This window comes from Convolutriloba macropyga, chromosome 7 (assembly GCF_964194025.1).
Source record: "Convolutriloba macropyga chromosome 7, txConMacr16.3, whole genome shotgun sequence".
NCBI lineage: Eukaryota > Metazoa > Xenacoelomorpha > Acoela > Convolutidae > Convolutriloba > Convolutriloba macropyga.
This window is the reverse complement of record NC_134474.1, coordinates 58190542-58206487: the sequence shown is the minus strand read 5'-3', so window position 1 is coordinate 58206487 and position 15946 is coordinate 58190542. Positions and strand designations below refer to the sequence as shown.

The window sequence follows — 15946 nt, the reverse complement described above, 5'->3', positions numbered from 1 at the left end:
GCTCGTCATTGGAAACGGTAATTAAAAAGCATGCTCCACAAAAGACCGTCTTCATATGCCATGACTTTTTTACTGTATTTTTTGATATCCATTGTTGATGTAGCGTTAGTTTAGCGCTACATCAACAATGGATATCAAAAAATACAGTAAAAAAGTTTAAGTTTGCAAAGACATCAAATAATAACAACAAAAATGTTTTGAAGCAGGAAAATGAAACACATCTGCTAGATGTGTTTCAAAACTTAAAACGTGCAAGAGAAAAGTGGAATTTTATCAACGGAATCAGAAACTGTGAAAAAACACAGACAGAAATACCAAGACTCAAAAACTGTTTTGGAACGGTTTTGACCGATGGAAATGATATTGCCAATCTTCTCAACTATAAATTTTCAGCGATAGGTAAATAATTTGTTTAAAAAGAACAGTATCAATTTCGTAATAATTCGGCACGCCACAGTAACAAATTGATATTCAATTATACGACAACCAAGGCGATATTTGATATACTCAACAATTTAAATGTTAAAAAACCGTTGGTCCATCACTCATTCCAGCTTGGGCTTTAAATGATGCAAGAGAACACATAGCTGAACCTTTCTGTTTATTGTTTAACCAATTCTTAACTGAACAACAATTTCCTGACGACCTTAAGCGTGCCCATGTGTTGCCTCTTTTCAAGGAAGAGGATCCTGAAGATCCGATAAATTATCGACCAATTTCGCTTACTGGAGCTCTAGCTAAAATTTTTGAAATCCTTCTTCGAGATCAAATATTAGCTTATTTAGAAAAGAATAAGTTGCTTGCAACAACACAGTTTGGATACAGAAAAAAAGTATCAACTACAGATGCTCTTTTATATTGCACTGAAAAAATCAGATTTGATCTCGATGAAAAAAAACATCATCACAGGAGCTTTTTTAGACCTATCAAAAGCTTTTGAATCGATATCACATCCTACTCTTCTGCACAAAACTAAATTTTTATGTTTTAGTGAACAAGCAAATACAATTCTAAAATCTTATCTAGAAAACCGTGTTCAAAAAGTCAAATTCTTGAAGTATGAATCAAATTGGATTGCTCTTAACCGTGGAGTACCACAAGGTACTGTGCTAGGCCCACTGCTTTTCAACATATATGTAAATGATATGAAAGATGATACTGATGTGAATTCTAATATAATCCAGTACGCTGATGACACTTTTATCTTTTGCAGTAGAAAAACAATTTCTTAATCAAAGTTACATCTTGAAAAAAGTATTGCTAAACTGATTCTCTTTTTCAGGAAAAATGAGTTAAATTTAAATGAAAGCAAAACCGAATTCATTATTTTTGGAGCCCCTAAAAGGAACAAAATCGAAGAAATAGTTGTTAACGGATGTACAGTTCTTGAGAAAAAAGTTGTGAACTACTTGGGAGTTCATATTAACTGTAATCTTTCTTTCGATGAAGAAATAAAAAATGTACTAAGAAAAATGGCTGTTGGCATAATAGTCATTTACTCCATCAAAAATATATTTCCAGAAAAAACTAGATCTGCTTTACTGAACGCTCTTGTTTTAAGTCATCTGCATTACCCAATTGTTATGTTCTCAGGTCTTAAAAAATCACTTCGAGTTACTCTAAATAAACATGTGAACTGGGGATTAAAGGCATGTTTCAATAGAACCAAATTTGACAGGACCACTGATCTCAAGATCAAACACAAAATCTTACCAGTAGAATACCTCATAAAGTATCGGGTTATTATATATTTTATAAAGCCTCTAAAAGCAGATCTACCAGCTTTCGGTGAACTCAAGTTAGCCACCTTAAGTGCTAAAATGAATGACCGCACAAACAAGCTGTCATTTGGAGCAAACCAAAAAACAAAAATATTATGCAAAACTGTTTTTCAAAAAAAGCAATTGACTGGTATAACGATTTGCCTCTCACCTTCAGGCGGAATATCCCTAAAAAGCGGGCTCTCAAAACTACAATAAAAAATCATATCTGGAGTGAGTTTCTGAAAGACCCAACGTTTTCTGAATTGAATTCTTATCTCAAAATCTTTTAAGTTCAATCTTAAATTGATTTAGTTTTAGGGCGTCATTTAGTCTTCTATGAAATGTTAATTGGAGGATTAGCATTTTTAAAAATTTTCTCTTCTCTCGAAAATGTTAATTGGAGAATTAGCGTTTTTAAAAATTTTTCTTAATTCTAATTCATATCTCTTAATTTGTCGATATTTTAGCAAATTGTAGATTTAATACAATTTTAAACTTTATGTGACGTTTGTTTCAATTATACTTCTTAACACTACATTGCCTTTAAACTATGTTCTGTATTTTATAGTTCATACTCAAAGGAATTAACAATGTTTTTCTTTTTTTCTTTAATATTGAAATTCAAATAATTTTGCAGTGTTGGCGCAACTATCTCGAGTTTACTTTTGCAATTTTTAGTCTTTTTTTCCTTTTAGTCCTTTTTTCCCAATTTTTAGTGCACTGGTGAGCTGCTATATTGAAGGTTCTGATGAAACCAGTAGCAAACTTATGGACAGTTAATGTCTAACTCCAAAAATATAATTTTTTCTGATCTTTTGTTGCATAACAATAAACAATAGCAGGACATTTTTTACATAATTTTTCAATTTTTTAAATTTATTTTCTGTTTTTGCTTTTTTCCTTTTATTTTCTGATGCTTTACTGCTATTGTTTCTATTCTATTGGATGCCTACTACTGATTATGTAAAATTTACTTTAATGAAAGTTTTGACATGCCTGGCTGCTCTAAAACTAAAACTATATTTAAACACTGCTATACAGTAACTGTGCTGAATTCCGAGATTAACAACTTGCGCAAAGTGTGCTGCATAGAATAAGCAATATGTTTCTATATTTATAAAAACTAATTGGCTCAATATTTTAACTAATTCAGCAAATCTCTCATTTGTTCAAGTAATAAAACTTTTTCATTATTTGTAATTTAAGGAGCAAAATAAAGATGGCCCTCTTTAAATGCGCGCATTACCAGTGAAAAGAATTCGTATAATCACCGACAACGGTTTTCATCTGTCCTGATTTCTGTTGTGATAAGTTGTCTGCTTATAAAACCTTATCCCCATCCAAGGAATTCATATTAGCTAATCAAGTCTCTTTAATTGACAGACGGATATAATAGGTCGTAGAGACCGTGCCCTTTCAGACATCAAACAATATCTAATGGTTGTCAAAATAGCAGGAACAAAATATCGGGCTGCATTTGTTCACATTCATACTTAAACAACTCCAGAGTTCCTTTGGAAAATGTTTTTGCAGGAATTTGATTGGTATTCGTAAAAATTTGAGTGGTTTTAAGTAGAAGTCAAACTGATCTAATCTATGGAACAACTTCTACGCGATGACTATTGTTTCGACGATTTACCTACTCTATTTCAAAAACAAAAAATCTTTATGTGTAAACTTCAAGTTTACATGAGTATAAACTTTTATTTTTTGAGCATAGTAATGACGTGCGGCTTGACTCAATTCAGGGCAAACAAGTAACTTACAGTCCGAATTGCTGTTTAATTAGAATATTCCCTAGTGATGAGTGAATTTAAATCTTGCAAGCTGATTCAAAACTTGCAAGATTCTTGAAAGAATCTTACAAGATATCAATCAAGGCCAAAAATAAATCAGGTTACAAATGTTTTAGAAAACATCTTTGAAGCAAATTTTTGTTTATTGAACAAATTACAAAACCGAATTCAATAAAAAATTTTTTAGCCCGGACTCAAAATCTTGCAAGAATCTTGCAAAAATCTTGCAAGTTTTTGAATTCTGGAAAAATTATTTTTGTATTTTTGTATTGTTGTTCGCAATTTCAATTGATTTCGTCTTTCGTGACATGTTTTAGGTAGCTGGTCCACGCTCGCAGTGCAATTTACATTTGTGAGGAATACTCTCTACTTCTTCATACAGATGTATGCTCCCTCTGCACTGATAGTGATGGTTTCCTGGGTCTCATTCTGGGTCGGCACTTCATCTGTACCCGCCAGGGCTGCACTAGGTTATATAATTCACAATTATTTTGCTTAGATACATGACACACACACACACACACACACACACACACACACACACACACACACACACACGCACACACACACATCTACACACACAGACACGCACACACACACATAAACATACATACACATACACACACATACACACGCACATATACACACACACACATCTACACACACAGACGCACACACACAGACGCACGCACACACATAAACATACATACACATACACACACATACACACACATACACACACACTCAACTACACACACAGACGCACACGCACAGACGCACACACACATAAACATACATACACATACACACACATACAGACACGCACGCACGCACGCACGCACGCACACAGACACACACACACACACACACTCACCTACACATACAGACGCACATAAACATACATACACATACACACACATACACACACACACGCCCGCTCACCAACACGAACACCCAACCACACAAAGTGAAAATGGCCTCAAATGAAGCCTAAACAACCCAAATAAACATGACCTTGACTAGAAAGCATATGGTAACTGTTTTGGTGGGACAAAGCAACAGGTCGTAAAAAGAAGAATTTTTTTTCAAAAATCTGTTGAATTTTTGCATCCAATTAATTTCAAAAGTCTTGAAAACCATCAGTTTTTGACTAAAAAAGAAGGTAGACTTATATGTTACGTCTCAAAAAACCAATCGGACATGTCTTTGGTTAAGCCAAGCCACAGGACAGAATTTAAAGAAACAACATTAAATAGAGAAACACTGACAAGTTTACAAAGACTTTAAGAAAACAGAAAAGATTTTAGCCATTAAAAACCTTTTTTCCTCCCTGAAAATTATTCAATATTATTGAGGCTTTTCTATATTTTATTACCGCTAGAAAATAACTGTAAGATTATTTATGTTAATTGGTCTCGTTTGAAAATCACTGGATCTTTTACTAATGAAAATATTGCAAAAGACAACCAATAAAACCTCAAAAACTGATGATTGACAAAATTGTTAAAAAATTCATATTGTCCACATCATAAATTATCGATTAAAACATAAAATCGAAAGTGAGCTTCAAGACTGTTTGACAACGAATATTCCTATATTTATGAAAGCAAACAAAATCAAAATCCTTAAAACACTTATCAATAGAAGACATTTAGCAAAGTTATTTAGACACCCATAGAAAACTATTAATTATTCAAGAAAAATATTAGAAAGAAAAACTTCTCATGGAGAACTTTTTTATGTCCAATTTAAGAACAATAGATTCTGACATTTTTTAATGTGACTTCAATAAATTTAATGAATATCAAAAAACAGATAAATTATAAGAAAACTTGTAATAACAAAGCCATCAAAAATTATTTATTTTCAGCGGAGAAAAATAGATAACTTTATTCCGATAGCAAGTCAATACAACTTGTCACTAATCAGTATATATCTTACCACTACAAAAATAACGACAGACAAAGCCAATAACCAAAAATTTAATACAAAAATGCGAGAAAGTGACAAAGCCATTAATACGATAAATTATTCACTGAAGTCTTTTTTTTATACCAATCTGAACTTCTGTTCAACTCCAATTGGACTTGTCGTTGTAGTGATGAAGTGACAAGACTTTAAAAATGAGCCAAAAATGTCAATAAATATCCAAAAACTCACGAATTTCACAAGAAAACTCTGAGTATCAAAGTCGTGTGAAAGCAATAGTAAATCGTAAAGCCACCAGCCATTTTTTGATTCAGTATGAAACATGTGGGATGTGTAAATATTTGGATTGACGTACAAATTTACAGATAAAAATATAAAAAAGGGGTACCGCTTTCAAACTATCTTTATTTTCGAAAATTTCATAATGGCAACAGCCACTAGGTATCAACTCAAAGCATTAGGTAAGCTAATTTAACCCACTTTATGATGCCAATAGAACTTTGAGAAGTACAAAAAGTGCATCATTTTTAAATTGAAAAATTCAATAAATGTTTACGAAAACACGGTGTCGAAGAAATAAAAAACAATGAGCTTTTCCCTGAAAACAAACTAATTGTTCACTGGGCTCTTTTGAAAGTAAATGAGTATGTTCTTTAATACGACATTAATATGAAATTTGAGTGGTGTGTAGTTGAACCAAAAAAACAGAAAACATGGAAAAAATTTGCTGGAAAAAATGCTGGTCTAGTGCTGGTCTAGTAAGTACTAGTACTACTACTGAAAAAAATTGATCAAAATTTCGCATAAAAATTAAATTGAAAAAAAAAATTATACAAAAATCATAAAAATAACAAAATTGACGCTAAATGTGGACACAATAACAATTGTGCACAGAAAATATAAAGTTGGAAAACTCCTCAAAAAAGCGAATTTCAAAGAAAACTTTTTAGTTTTTTGATTTCTGCGTCTGAAATTTTTCTATTAATACCACTCACAGCTCTCTAAGATAAACATGTCAATCGGCCAAAACTAACCGAACAAAAACCAGTTGAACATAAATTTCGTACCCCCTAATTGGTGTTGAAACAATAACAATATGCTTTTTAATTCTCATAAACTCATCGTCAACCATTTTAGTAATGACCTGGTAGAGAACGAGACTATCGTGTTGGCTATTGAATTTCGAGCCTCAGACTTAGCGTCACATATCTTCAAGTTACATGACTTATAAGTTAACTTATTAGGTTTCATAATTCACCTAATTCTTTCGTTGTTGCGGTAAAAAAATGGATTTTACCATTGTATCTTAGAATTTTAGATATGTTTTCAAAATTTTCCTGACCCGACAAAATTTCAAGGATCATAGGTGTTCAAATATCAAACACATTTTGGAAAAATGGTTCTGCTTTCAATTGGGTTGATAAAGATCTTTTTAAAATTGTGTGAGATTCTACTCTTGTTTTGCTCATGCACATAACATACCCTCCTATAGCTCCAATTTACTGAGACCTTTTGATTGCAGGAAACATTTTTAAGGCTCAAGAAAATCATCGTTTCTGATAAATATTTTCTCAGAAGACGCAATACTGTTATTAGTGTTAGCGCTGAGTGTGCTCAGTGAAATACAATTGTCTTGAAATGCTTGAGAGTGATGTATGGATTCCAGTCAAACATCTGAAAAAAGAAGTTTCACTTTTAGCTTAGTAAAAGGAAGTCCTGATTACTAGTTTCAATTGCCCTGTTAGTTTGTTAGTTTTGGAAGGAACTGACGTCAGTAATTCAATTAAATTCTGTCATTTCTGCATAGAATCGGTAAAGTGTGTAAAATACACTATACTCGACAGCCTTATGCATCGGTAAATTGTTGTTCAAACATCTAAATATATTTGGAGGTTAGAAATTTCAAGCTACCTTGGTTTTTTATTGAGTCAAATTTGGCTGATCCATCTCTTCCGAGGAGAGATGCAAATGTGGCAACATTTGAAAACCACTGAAAATCTGAATTGATTGTTGACAAGACATCTTCTATTTGTTCATTTGAGACACGAACGAGGCTGAAAGTATGCATTTTTTTTACTTTTCCTGTCTTTTCACTGCCGGGACGCAGAAAAATTCAATTTTACTTTAAAAATGTTTATTCTAGCTGCTTGTTTTAAAAAGTTTGATAGATATAGATAGCCCTGTGGATCTATTATTGTCGTTAATCTTGTTTCTTTTATAACAAATAGAGCTTAATTTGTATTGAAATAAATTGGAGAAGCCTTAACTCTTTCCGTGATCAAATTGGAGAGGTGATTTTAATCACTCCAGACTTTTGAAGAGAGAAAAAGCGATCAATTTCGAGTTGCGATATTTTCCTTTTTAGTTTATTTTAAGGTAAAAAAAAGTGTTTCAACAATTTAATAGATTTACCGAGCGAATTTTTGTACACATGTGGCAATTTGCTTTCTGTTTTTGTTTTCTACGTACTCTTTGTTCAAAGAAAAATATAAGTTTTGTATTTTGCAGTCCTTCTGATTGTTAACAAGAAACATCAGACCAAAAGCTTTAAAGTTTAATTTAAGGCTTTAGTTAATACCAATGCGAGATATAATTCAGAAGCAGAGGTAGTGAGTAACGCTTTTTAATTATAGCTTGCATTGACATTAATAAAAGCCTTCGTTTAAACTTTGAAGCTTTTGTCTAATGTTTCTTATTATTAGAATTACCACTTCGTATTTTTTATTAATTTTTCTATCAAAGAATTTGAGTTAGGCTTTTTTTGTTGTCTCTTTGTAGTGTTGGCATCAAGGAAAGTTTCAAATGGTTCATCAATCGTGCGCAAAATAGCTCATTTCCTCTCTCCATCTTTAAAACAGCTTTCATAAATTGATAGTGTAATTCTGCAGTTTAACTGAATTTACTGTTCGTCTTACTGTCTCGTGAGTTAACCTCAGTAGTGGCAGGTACTATTGATTTTTTGTTGAGTTGTATGTTCACGTAATTCATCTTTTTCATTGATTTCAAGTAGTTTTATCTGATTTAGTTTTGATAGTTTCCTATTTTTATTTTAATAGCTAAAATTCTTCAGGTTTTCTGACAAGACTTGCGATTTGAAATTAGCAATCCATGCCTTTGGCAATCGATTTTTAAAACTAAAAGTGAGAGCAGATCCCGTTTTCAATTCTTAACGGTACTTGTGAATTGAGGGATTAAAAACCTATTTTTCAGTTCCAATTTTGGACTTCAAATTATTACTCGTTCTCCATTCCTCATCTTCTCTCTTATTCCATTGAAAAAATGGCTATTAAATATTTGGGCACTTTTCTTGTTCGAAGCACAGCTGGTTTCAATTTCCTCTTATTTTTTTAATAAAAACGACTACTAAGTGTTGAAATTTTTTGGCAATATTCCATACCTCACTATAATACCGTATCTCAATAAATTACATGCCTCAATAAATTTCCGGTTTTTAGATCTCACAAACCCTCACAAGATAAGCTTTTTTCTTGAGAACTCTTGCTTAAACATAACATTATGTGGCCAGAGATGTACTTCAAGCGAACAAAGTTTTTAATCAAACGAAACTCTTTAAACTATTAGTTTTTCTCTTACATAGAAGTAAACAGTTATTTATGGCGACCTAAACAGACTTAAAAGATAATGCAGATTAAGCAGAGATTACTTATTTACAACATTAGGGTAATTGTTTGGTCTGGTTTGGCATTTTGGCTTGATGTGTGTGTATTTATGTTGCAAATATGTTACAGTTTAAAAAGCGGAACAGAGGACTGGGAAGTGACCGTCTATTTTTATTAGGAATCACGACAGTGCTGACTTTGCTGACAATCATCACAGGTAGCAACAACAACATGCCTAAGATATCCTACATGAAAGCCATAGACGTCTACTTCGCCGGTTGCTTTTTCTTCGTGTTCTGCTCTCTGATCGAATTCGCAATGGTATGCTATCTGAACGTGCAGAGGGGAATCTACGACCCAGAGACGTACAATTACCTGTTCCAGCAATCAGAAGATGATGACTTTGTGAGCTTTTCTGAGTGTTATGGGGAGGAGCGGAGTCCGTATAAAATTCCTCTGAGTAAAGTGAGTTTCAGTTAGTAAATACCCCGCGAAATGACCCTAATGACGAGAGGACTCGATTTTTGCAAGATGAAGAATATCTTGCAAGATATCTCTACTGGCAAAAATATGAGTAATTTTTCCAGCCGATTTGCAAATTGCATGTTTACACCAGTTTTAATGCTTGTTAGGCCTGTATCACTTCTAACCCAAAACAAAATATAAGCTGGATTTCGATCCTAAAAAACAAGCGTTAATCTTAGTCAAAAATTTGATAAACTATGTTTGTATGCCGAAGTCGAGTCCTCGTTGAAACTTGCTGACTATCAGATCATCAAAGGCGAAAAACGTGTGGTCTGTATTTAATAGCCACACAAGTGTCAAGATTTGCAAGATTTTTGAAGATGATAACAAGTTGCGCGAAGAACTTTTGGCATACATCACAAAGATCTTGTTGGAATCCTGCAGTGGTTTGCCAAAAAACGTCGGCTCATCAAGACCTTAGGTAAGATATTTAAACTTTTGCGAGGATTATCAGTATCTTGCATGACATGGCAGGGTGTAACAAGGTTCTCTTCACTGTGTAAATGAAGGAAAACACAACCTCGAAATAGACCTTAGAATTCTAGTAAAATGTAACACCAGAAGAGCGCGGGTCTGCATTACTGGCATGGCCAGAAACCAACTTTACAGCTCTATTATTTAGTAACGGAACCTAGTGATTCCGGACGTACATATTTCTTATATTAACTCGCAAGTTCGTGCGTCCGGGCGAGGTGATGGAAATAAGAATTGGATTTTAACCTCTTGAGTGGGTTTTACTGTCTGGACCACGCAGTTGATATGTTTACCACCTGACCCTGGGGTGCCCGCATTTAGGCCTCGGTATATTAAGAGGATTTATATGTCTAGTAGGAGGGTAGGAGTCAATATTGGCTAGAAACACAAGATCTAGCCGCATAGTCAAATTCCTTTTCCTGGACCGAGCATGATCTTTTCATAGCTATATAGTGGCCTAAACCTGGGTCACTTACATACTGTCATACCGGTGTTTATTACCATCCAACTTTTCTCAGTTAAAAGCTCGGTTACTTGTGTTTATTGATTTACTTTTCGTTTAAATTGCAGTTTAATATGTTAATGGATGGTTTCAGTCTATTTTCACCAACAGTCACCTCGTCACACTTATTATTAATTAAAATAAAAAAGTAAAATCACTCAACAAAATGTCACTAAGAAAAAAAATAAAAATTTTTATCCGTAAGGAGATTACAGAAAACCGTCATTCGATTATCGAATTCTATCTCAGTGTGACTTATAGATTTTTGAAAAAATCTTCAAACTTCCTGTATTATGAGTTCTTTTTGTGCATCATTTGTTTGTTTGTTAATTAACTTACTCTTACGCTGCCTCGTGTTGTCTGTTTCGACTACAATTTAAGAAAATTCACTGTTTTTGAATTGTTTCAGAAAAGACGAAGCGTTGGTGATTCAGACAGACAGAGTTTGAGAAATAACAGCATAGCCTCGTCGTCAGTCGCCAATCATAACAGCAGTCGAAAGCCGTCTGCCGAGTCATCCGAGGGCACGACAGCAGAGGGTAACATTAAAGTCATCACCAGCGCAGCTGACGATCCACAGAATGACTCAAAGATCATCAAGTTTTCCCTATTCAGGTGTCTCATTCCCTGGTTTCCCAATATCAAACTTTTTAGTGATCCTACTAAATTTTATATGCATAAAAACTCTGTGCACTTTCCCGGCAAGTATAAAAACTCCTCAAAAACGAAAGTATCGCACATCTACATCACCAAGAAAAACAGAAGACTTGTGCAAGAAATTTTATATAAATTTTCTTTTGCATTGAATCATAAAAAAGGTTTCAGTTACCACAGAAAACTTCGCACCAAAATTTCAAGAAAGTATTGGAAAAACAAAAAAATCATGAAAAGTACAATATCTACTTTCTGATTTTTTCAGTCCTCTATATTAAGTCAGATAAAAATATTTTGTATTGTAGTAACTTAAATAATTGCAATTAAAGAGAGGACTGTATAACAAATCTCTAGCTTACTTTTAATTTTGAAACAGAAAAAATGTGCATTTTTCCAGATTTGGTCTAGATTGAGTCTGTTAAGCGGTCAATTAGGTCCGGAAGGTCTGATCATAGTCTGGACAATGGTCCTAATTTGGGTCTGATCATTGGCGCACTATATTCTGGACAAAGGTCTGGGTTTGGTCTGAAAAGCGGTCACTTTGGTCCGGAAAGTTTGATCATAGTCTGTTTATAGTCTGGACAATGGTCTGAATTTGGGTCTGACCATAAGCGCACTATAGTCTTGACAAAGGTCTGGGTTCAGTCTGATCAGAGGACATTTTGGTCTGGAAAGTCTGATCAGTGATCATTTTGGTCTGGAAGGTCTGACCAGAGGTTACTTCGGTCTGGAAAGTCTGATCAGAGGTCATTTCAGTCTGGATAGTCTGATCATAGCTCAAGTTGGGTCTGGACTAAAACCTGGGTGATTGTTGGCAGTCTCACTAGGGCATATATGAATATAGCTTGACTTTGGCAAATAGCAGACCACAATTTTTGACGCTGTTAGATTCGTTCAAATTACTCGCATTGGAATTTTGCTTGACCCAAAAATTCATGTTCTTCAACTTTTTCTCTACTAAAAATACTAAATTTCAATACATCGAGCTATTGCCAAATCAGCAGTCCCGAAGTTATGTTTTTTTTGCATCTAAATATTTTACGTGCTATTCGATTGCGAACTACTGCTTTGTACGTTGTCAGCAAGTATGCTTCTTTAGTCGCAATTCTGAAGAACTACTAGTCAACCAACAAACTGCTTTTCATTCGAAGCTTTATATTTGAAAAATATGAGAAAAACGACTCTAATCGTCCCACTCTTATCATTACGTCGCCAATCCTACAAATAAGTGTTGTCCGCGTTTGCGAACATGAGTGACAAAGTTTTGTCACCACTTCTCGCGTGGAAGAAATATGGTTAATTTTTGGACAACAGTGACAATAAATTTGCGGACAATCTTTACAAAACTCTGCCACTGATCTCAAATTTTCGCGTTTTTATAGAATTAATGTCCACAATTTTGAGCATGCTTATTCCATTTTAATTTAATGCTCCGCTCTGAATTGAGTTTTTAATTTGGTCTGCGGCCATTGATTACATTATAAATTACGACGGTCAAGGCTAATTGGAACAAACTTTTCAAGTAACTTTTCTAGTTTCATTAATTCGAGGTTTTTTTTACCACACAAAAGATACGCATAGAAAGACCATGTTTGACTCTTGATGTACGATCTTTAGAAAAAGACTTTTTTCTTGAGTTTAAGTAGGCAACTGGAAAACTTGGAAGTGTCCAGATAACAGATCCATTTTACTTCTCTGATAACATCAATTTTTGTCAACCCTTTATTTATTCATCGGTAAAACTTAAATTTTGAAGCCAAAAGTATTACAACTTCAAAATCCTGCGCATTTGTCTTGTTGCTGTTTTCATTTTTTACACAACTTGACATAAAAATAATTTCTCAATGAAACAATGCTTGATACACCTCACCACAAAGTACATTGCTCTGTCATCACGAATTTGTCTTCTTCACACGGACTTGATTAGTTGTCATCAAGATATATTTATTAATTTTACAGCAACCACTTGATAAGTTGATAAATTTTTTTTAGCATTTTAGGCAAATAAACTCTTTTCATAATTAGGTAAGGAAATAATCCATGTGTTTTTGGTACAGTGGGTACTTGTCAGTTTGCTTAATAACTGTAAGTGAGCGGGGTCACGAATCCCACGTCCACTGGCATGTTTCGTACATTGATTTTTTTTTACTTGCGGAAACTTGCATCCTTATCGATATCTTGGTGTTTTGATGTCAGATCATGACGTTGACCAGATCATAATCTGATTTCCCTGGGTTGACAGTTATGCTTTCAAACTGGAGAAAAGATGGGAAGGTCTCTTACACCATCAAATTTTTCAAACATTGGATTTAAGAATTACAAACGGTTTTTAACAGGATTTTGCCAAAACGTCCAATTAAATGACAAGAATTCGTGCGGATTTCCAATTTCAATCAATTTGACGGTATTGTTTAGGTTTTTCTTTTTCAGGTTGTTGTGTTCGTGCAGAAGATCAAAGGACAGAAAGTCTTCACGAGACAGTTGCTTAGCACACAACGTTGACTTGATCGACACCTACTCGAGATATTTATTCCCGCTTTCGTATTTTGTGCTTAACTTGATGTACTGGTATTTCTATAAGTATTATATTCAATCGTAGTAGTTTCACACTTGGCTAAAAATTACTAATAAATTCAGATTTTACTTTTATTTTGAGCAATCTTTGTATCTTTTCCGTTTGTGCCCCCTCCCCCAACTTAGTGGGTGCATATTAAATGCAAAAACACTCAGGTTGAGGTCCCAAACTCAAGCAACCTCTGATCAGATAGATTTGGGTCGCACACGGGGGGTAAACTGTGACCCAAATTACAGGTCCTGGAAAATGTTGCAGGTGCACGTAAGTCTGCACAAGGGTCGCACAAAAGTCTGATCACAGAGCAATAACTGACGTTTTTAATTTCACTGCAGTTTTTTTACCACCGCTTTGGGCGATATATTATCAAAATTGCAAGCACTTTGAAATAGTTTTTGTTAATATTTTTCGCAATTAGTCTTGTCCTAATCTTAACAAGATATTCTACTTTATGCGAAATTAGGTTGAGATCTATAGCATAGGCAGAGTTCTATAGGTTGGCATTGCATAATTTATACAAACTCTAAGTGGTGATTAGAGAATGGTCGGATAACAGGCGAAGTCTAGAGGGCGATGTGATCATAGGGGGCGTTGGTCGCTCTAAATTCGCACAAAATATTGGGTTGCACAAAGGTCGCACGAAAAATTTGATTGCACACATGTGGCTACGTCGCACCAAGATTGCACTTATCCTTGAGTCGCACGAAAATCTGATGAGAAGCCATTCGGTCTGGCCCGGTCTGAACAGAGATCAGAGTCCGGACATAGTCTGATCAGAAGTGACTTGGGTCTGGGACTTAACCAACACTCTAAATTTTTCTCGAGTGAGATCATTGCCCTTAGAAAAAAAATTAGCCGTTGGCCTCTTCTTCCAGAATGTTTGGTGAAGTTTGAAAGATTTCGCACGAACTACAAATTTTGCACAAAACGTTTCTTGTAACCATATTGGCCGGCAATTAGAAACTTGGGGTTCAAAACTATTGAAAGTATTTGCAGCCCATATTTTCATATTGCATGAAAAATCGTGTGAAAAATTAACACACGAGTTAATTTTTCTCGCGTGAAAACCCACGACTTGCGACTATCACACGAGAAAAAATCGTGTGATCCCACACGAGAAAAATTTAGAGTGTAGTCGCCTCATATTTTGTCATAATGATTTAGTATCTAAAGACTTTATATAAGTAAGATGAGAGGATATCGATGGGAGTGGGGGCACAAATTGAATTAAAGCTCTGAGCCTTTAGGTTGGGTCTATGTATGAGCATCATGGTTCGTGATTTTATCGTAAAACATTGAACGAGTTGCTTCAAAGTCTGTATCTGTGTTCCCTTGTGACATATACCTATTTTTAAACTCACACACAGGTGAGAAGGTGCATTCAAACATACATAGACAAGGATTTTTTAGAGAGGAACATGAATAAATCAACGACTCACGGTTGACCCAATCGCTGCGCCACAGAAAAGGCAAAATCTGCCACATTACTGAGCAACACTCAGCTCCATAGACAACCAGAAAAATTCATCATTTAAGGCTCAAAAAGTGCTCTTCGGAGGGAGGGCTGTGAGCAACACTTACCAATTTATGAACTACACATGCGATAATTCGTCAGTACTTTTCACATTGAATTTTTCTCGCAGTAGTAAGTCATACAAACATGTAATTGGTTTTCACATTTCACTCGTGTGAATTGAACTTATGTTTTCTCGCTGCTAGATCTGTAACAGTGTCAAAGCTGCCAACATAAGTATAGTTCACCAGAATATTTAAGAAAGCATTTAAAAAGATAGGTTGTGATCTTTAATTACAGTCGAGTGCAAATTTCTGCAATTAAGTAAGCCAATTTAGTGGGGGGAGGAATTATATACTCAAATGGTTTTTTTTTCAGACAATTTTGGCCGATCGATATAATCATCGTAGAAAGTTGTGAGTGGTATCAATAGGAAGCCCGTCCAGCTTAGAATGTGGAATTAATAAGATTTTTTTGATTTTCAATTTTTAAAGGGAGTTACTGAGGTTTAAAGTTGTGTGAATAGCAGACGATAATACCTGGTTTTAATTCACTTTTTCCGTATTTTTTTTCCAATTCTTCGTTAATTTTTTGGTAA

The 15946-nt window shown here is 34.4% G+C and overlaps 1 protein-coding gene across 3 annotated transcripts in view; it reads left to right on the top strand.

Moving 5' to 3' along the window:
- LOC142342405 (gamma-aminobutyric acid receptor subunit rho-1-like) overlaps positions 1-13912 on the top strand; it is a 44176-nt gene extending 30264 nt beyond the window's left edge. For all 3 annotated transcript variants that reach the window (XM_075393723.1, XM_075393722.1, XM_075393721.1), the window contains exons 8-11: positions 3877-4029; positions 9287-9573; positions 11019-11224; positions 13694-13912. In XM_075393723.1, the coding sequence (XP_075249838.1) occupies positions 3877-4029; positions 9287-9573; positions 11019-11224; positions 13694-13862 (815 nt within the window). In that variant the 3' untranslated portion in view covers positions 13863-13912. The remainder of the gene's footprint in view (positions 1-3876; positions 4030-9286; positions 9574-11018; positions 11225-13693) is intronic.
- The last annotated feature ends 2034 nt before the right edge of the window (positions 13913-15946 follow it).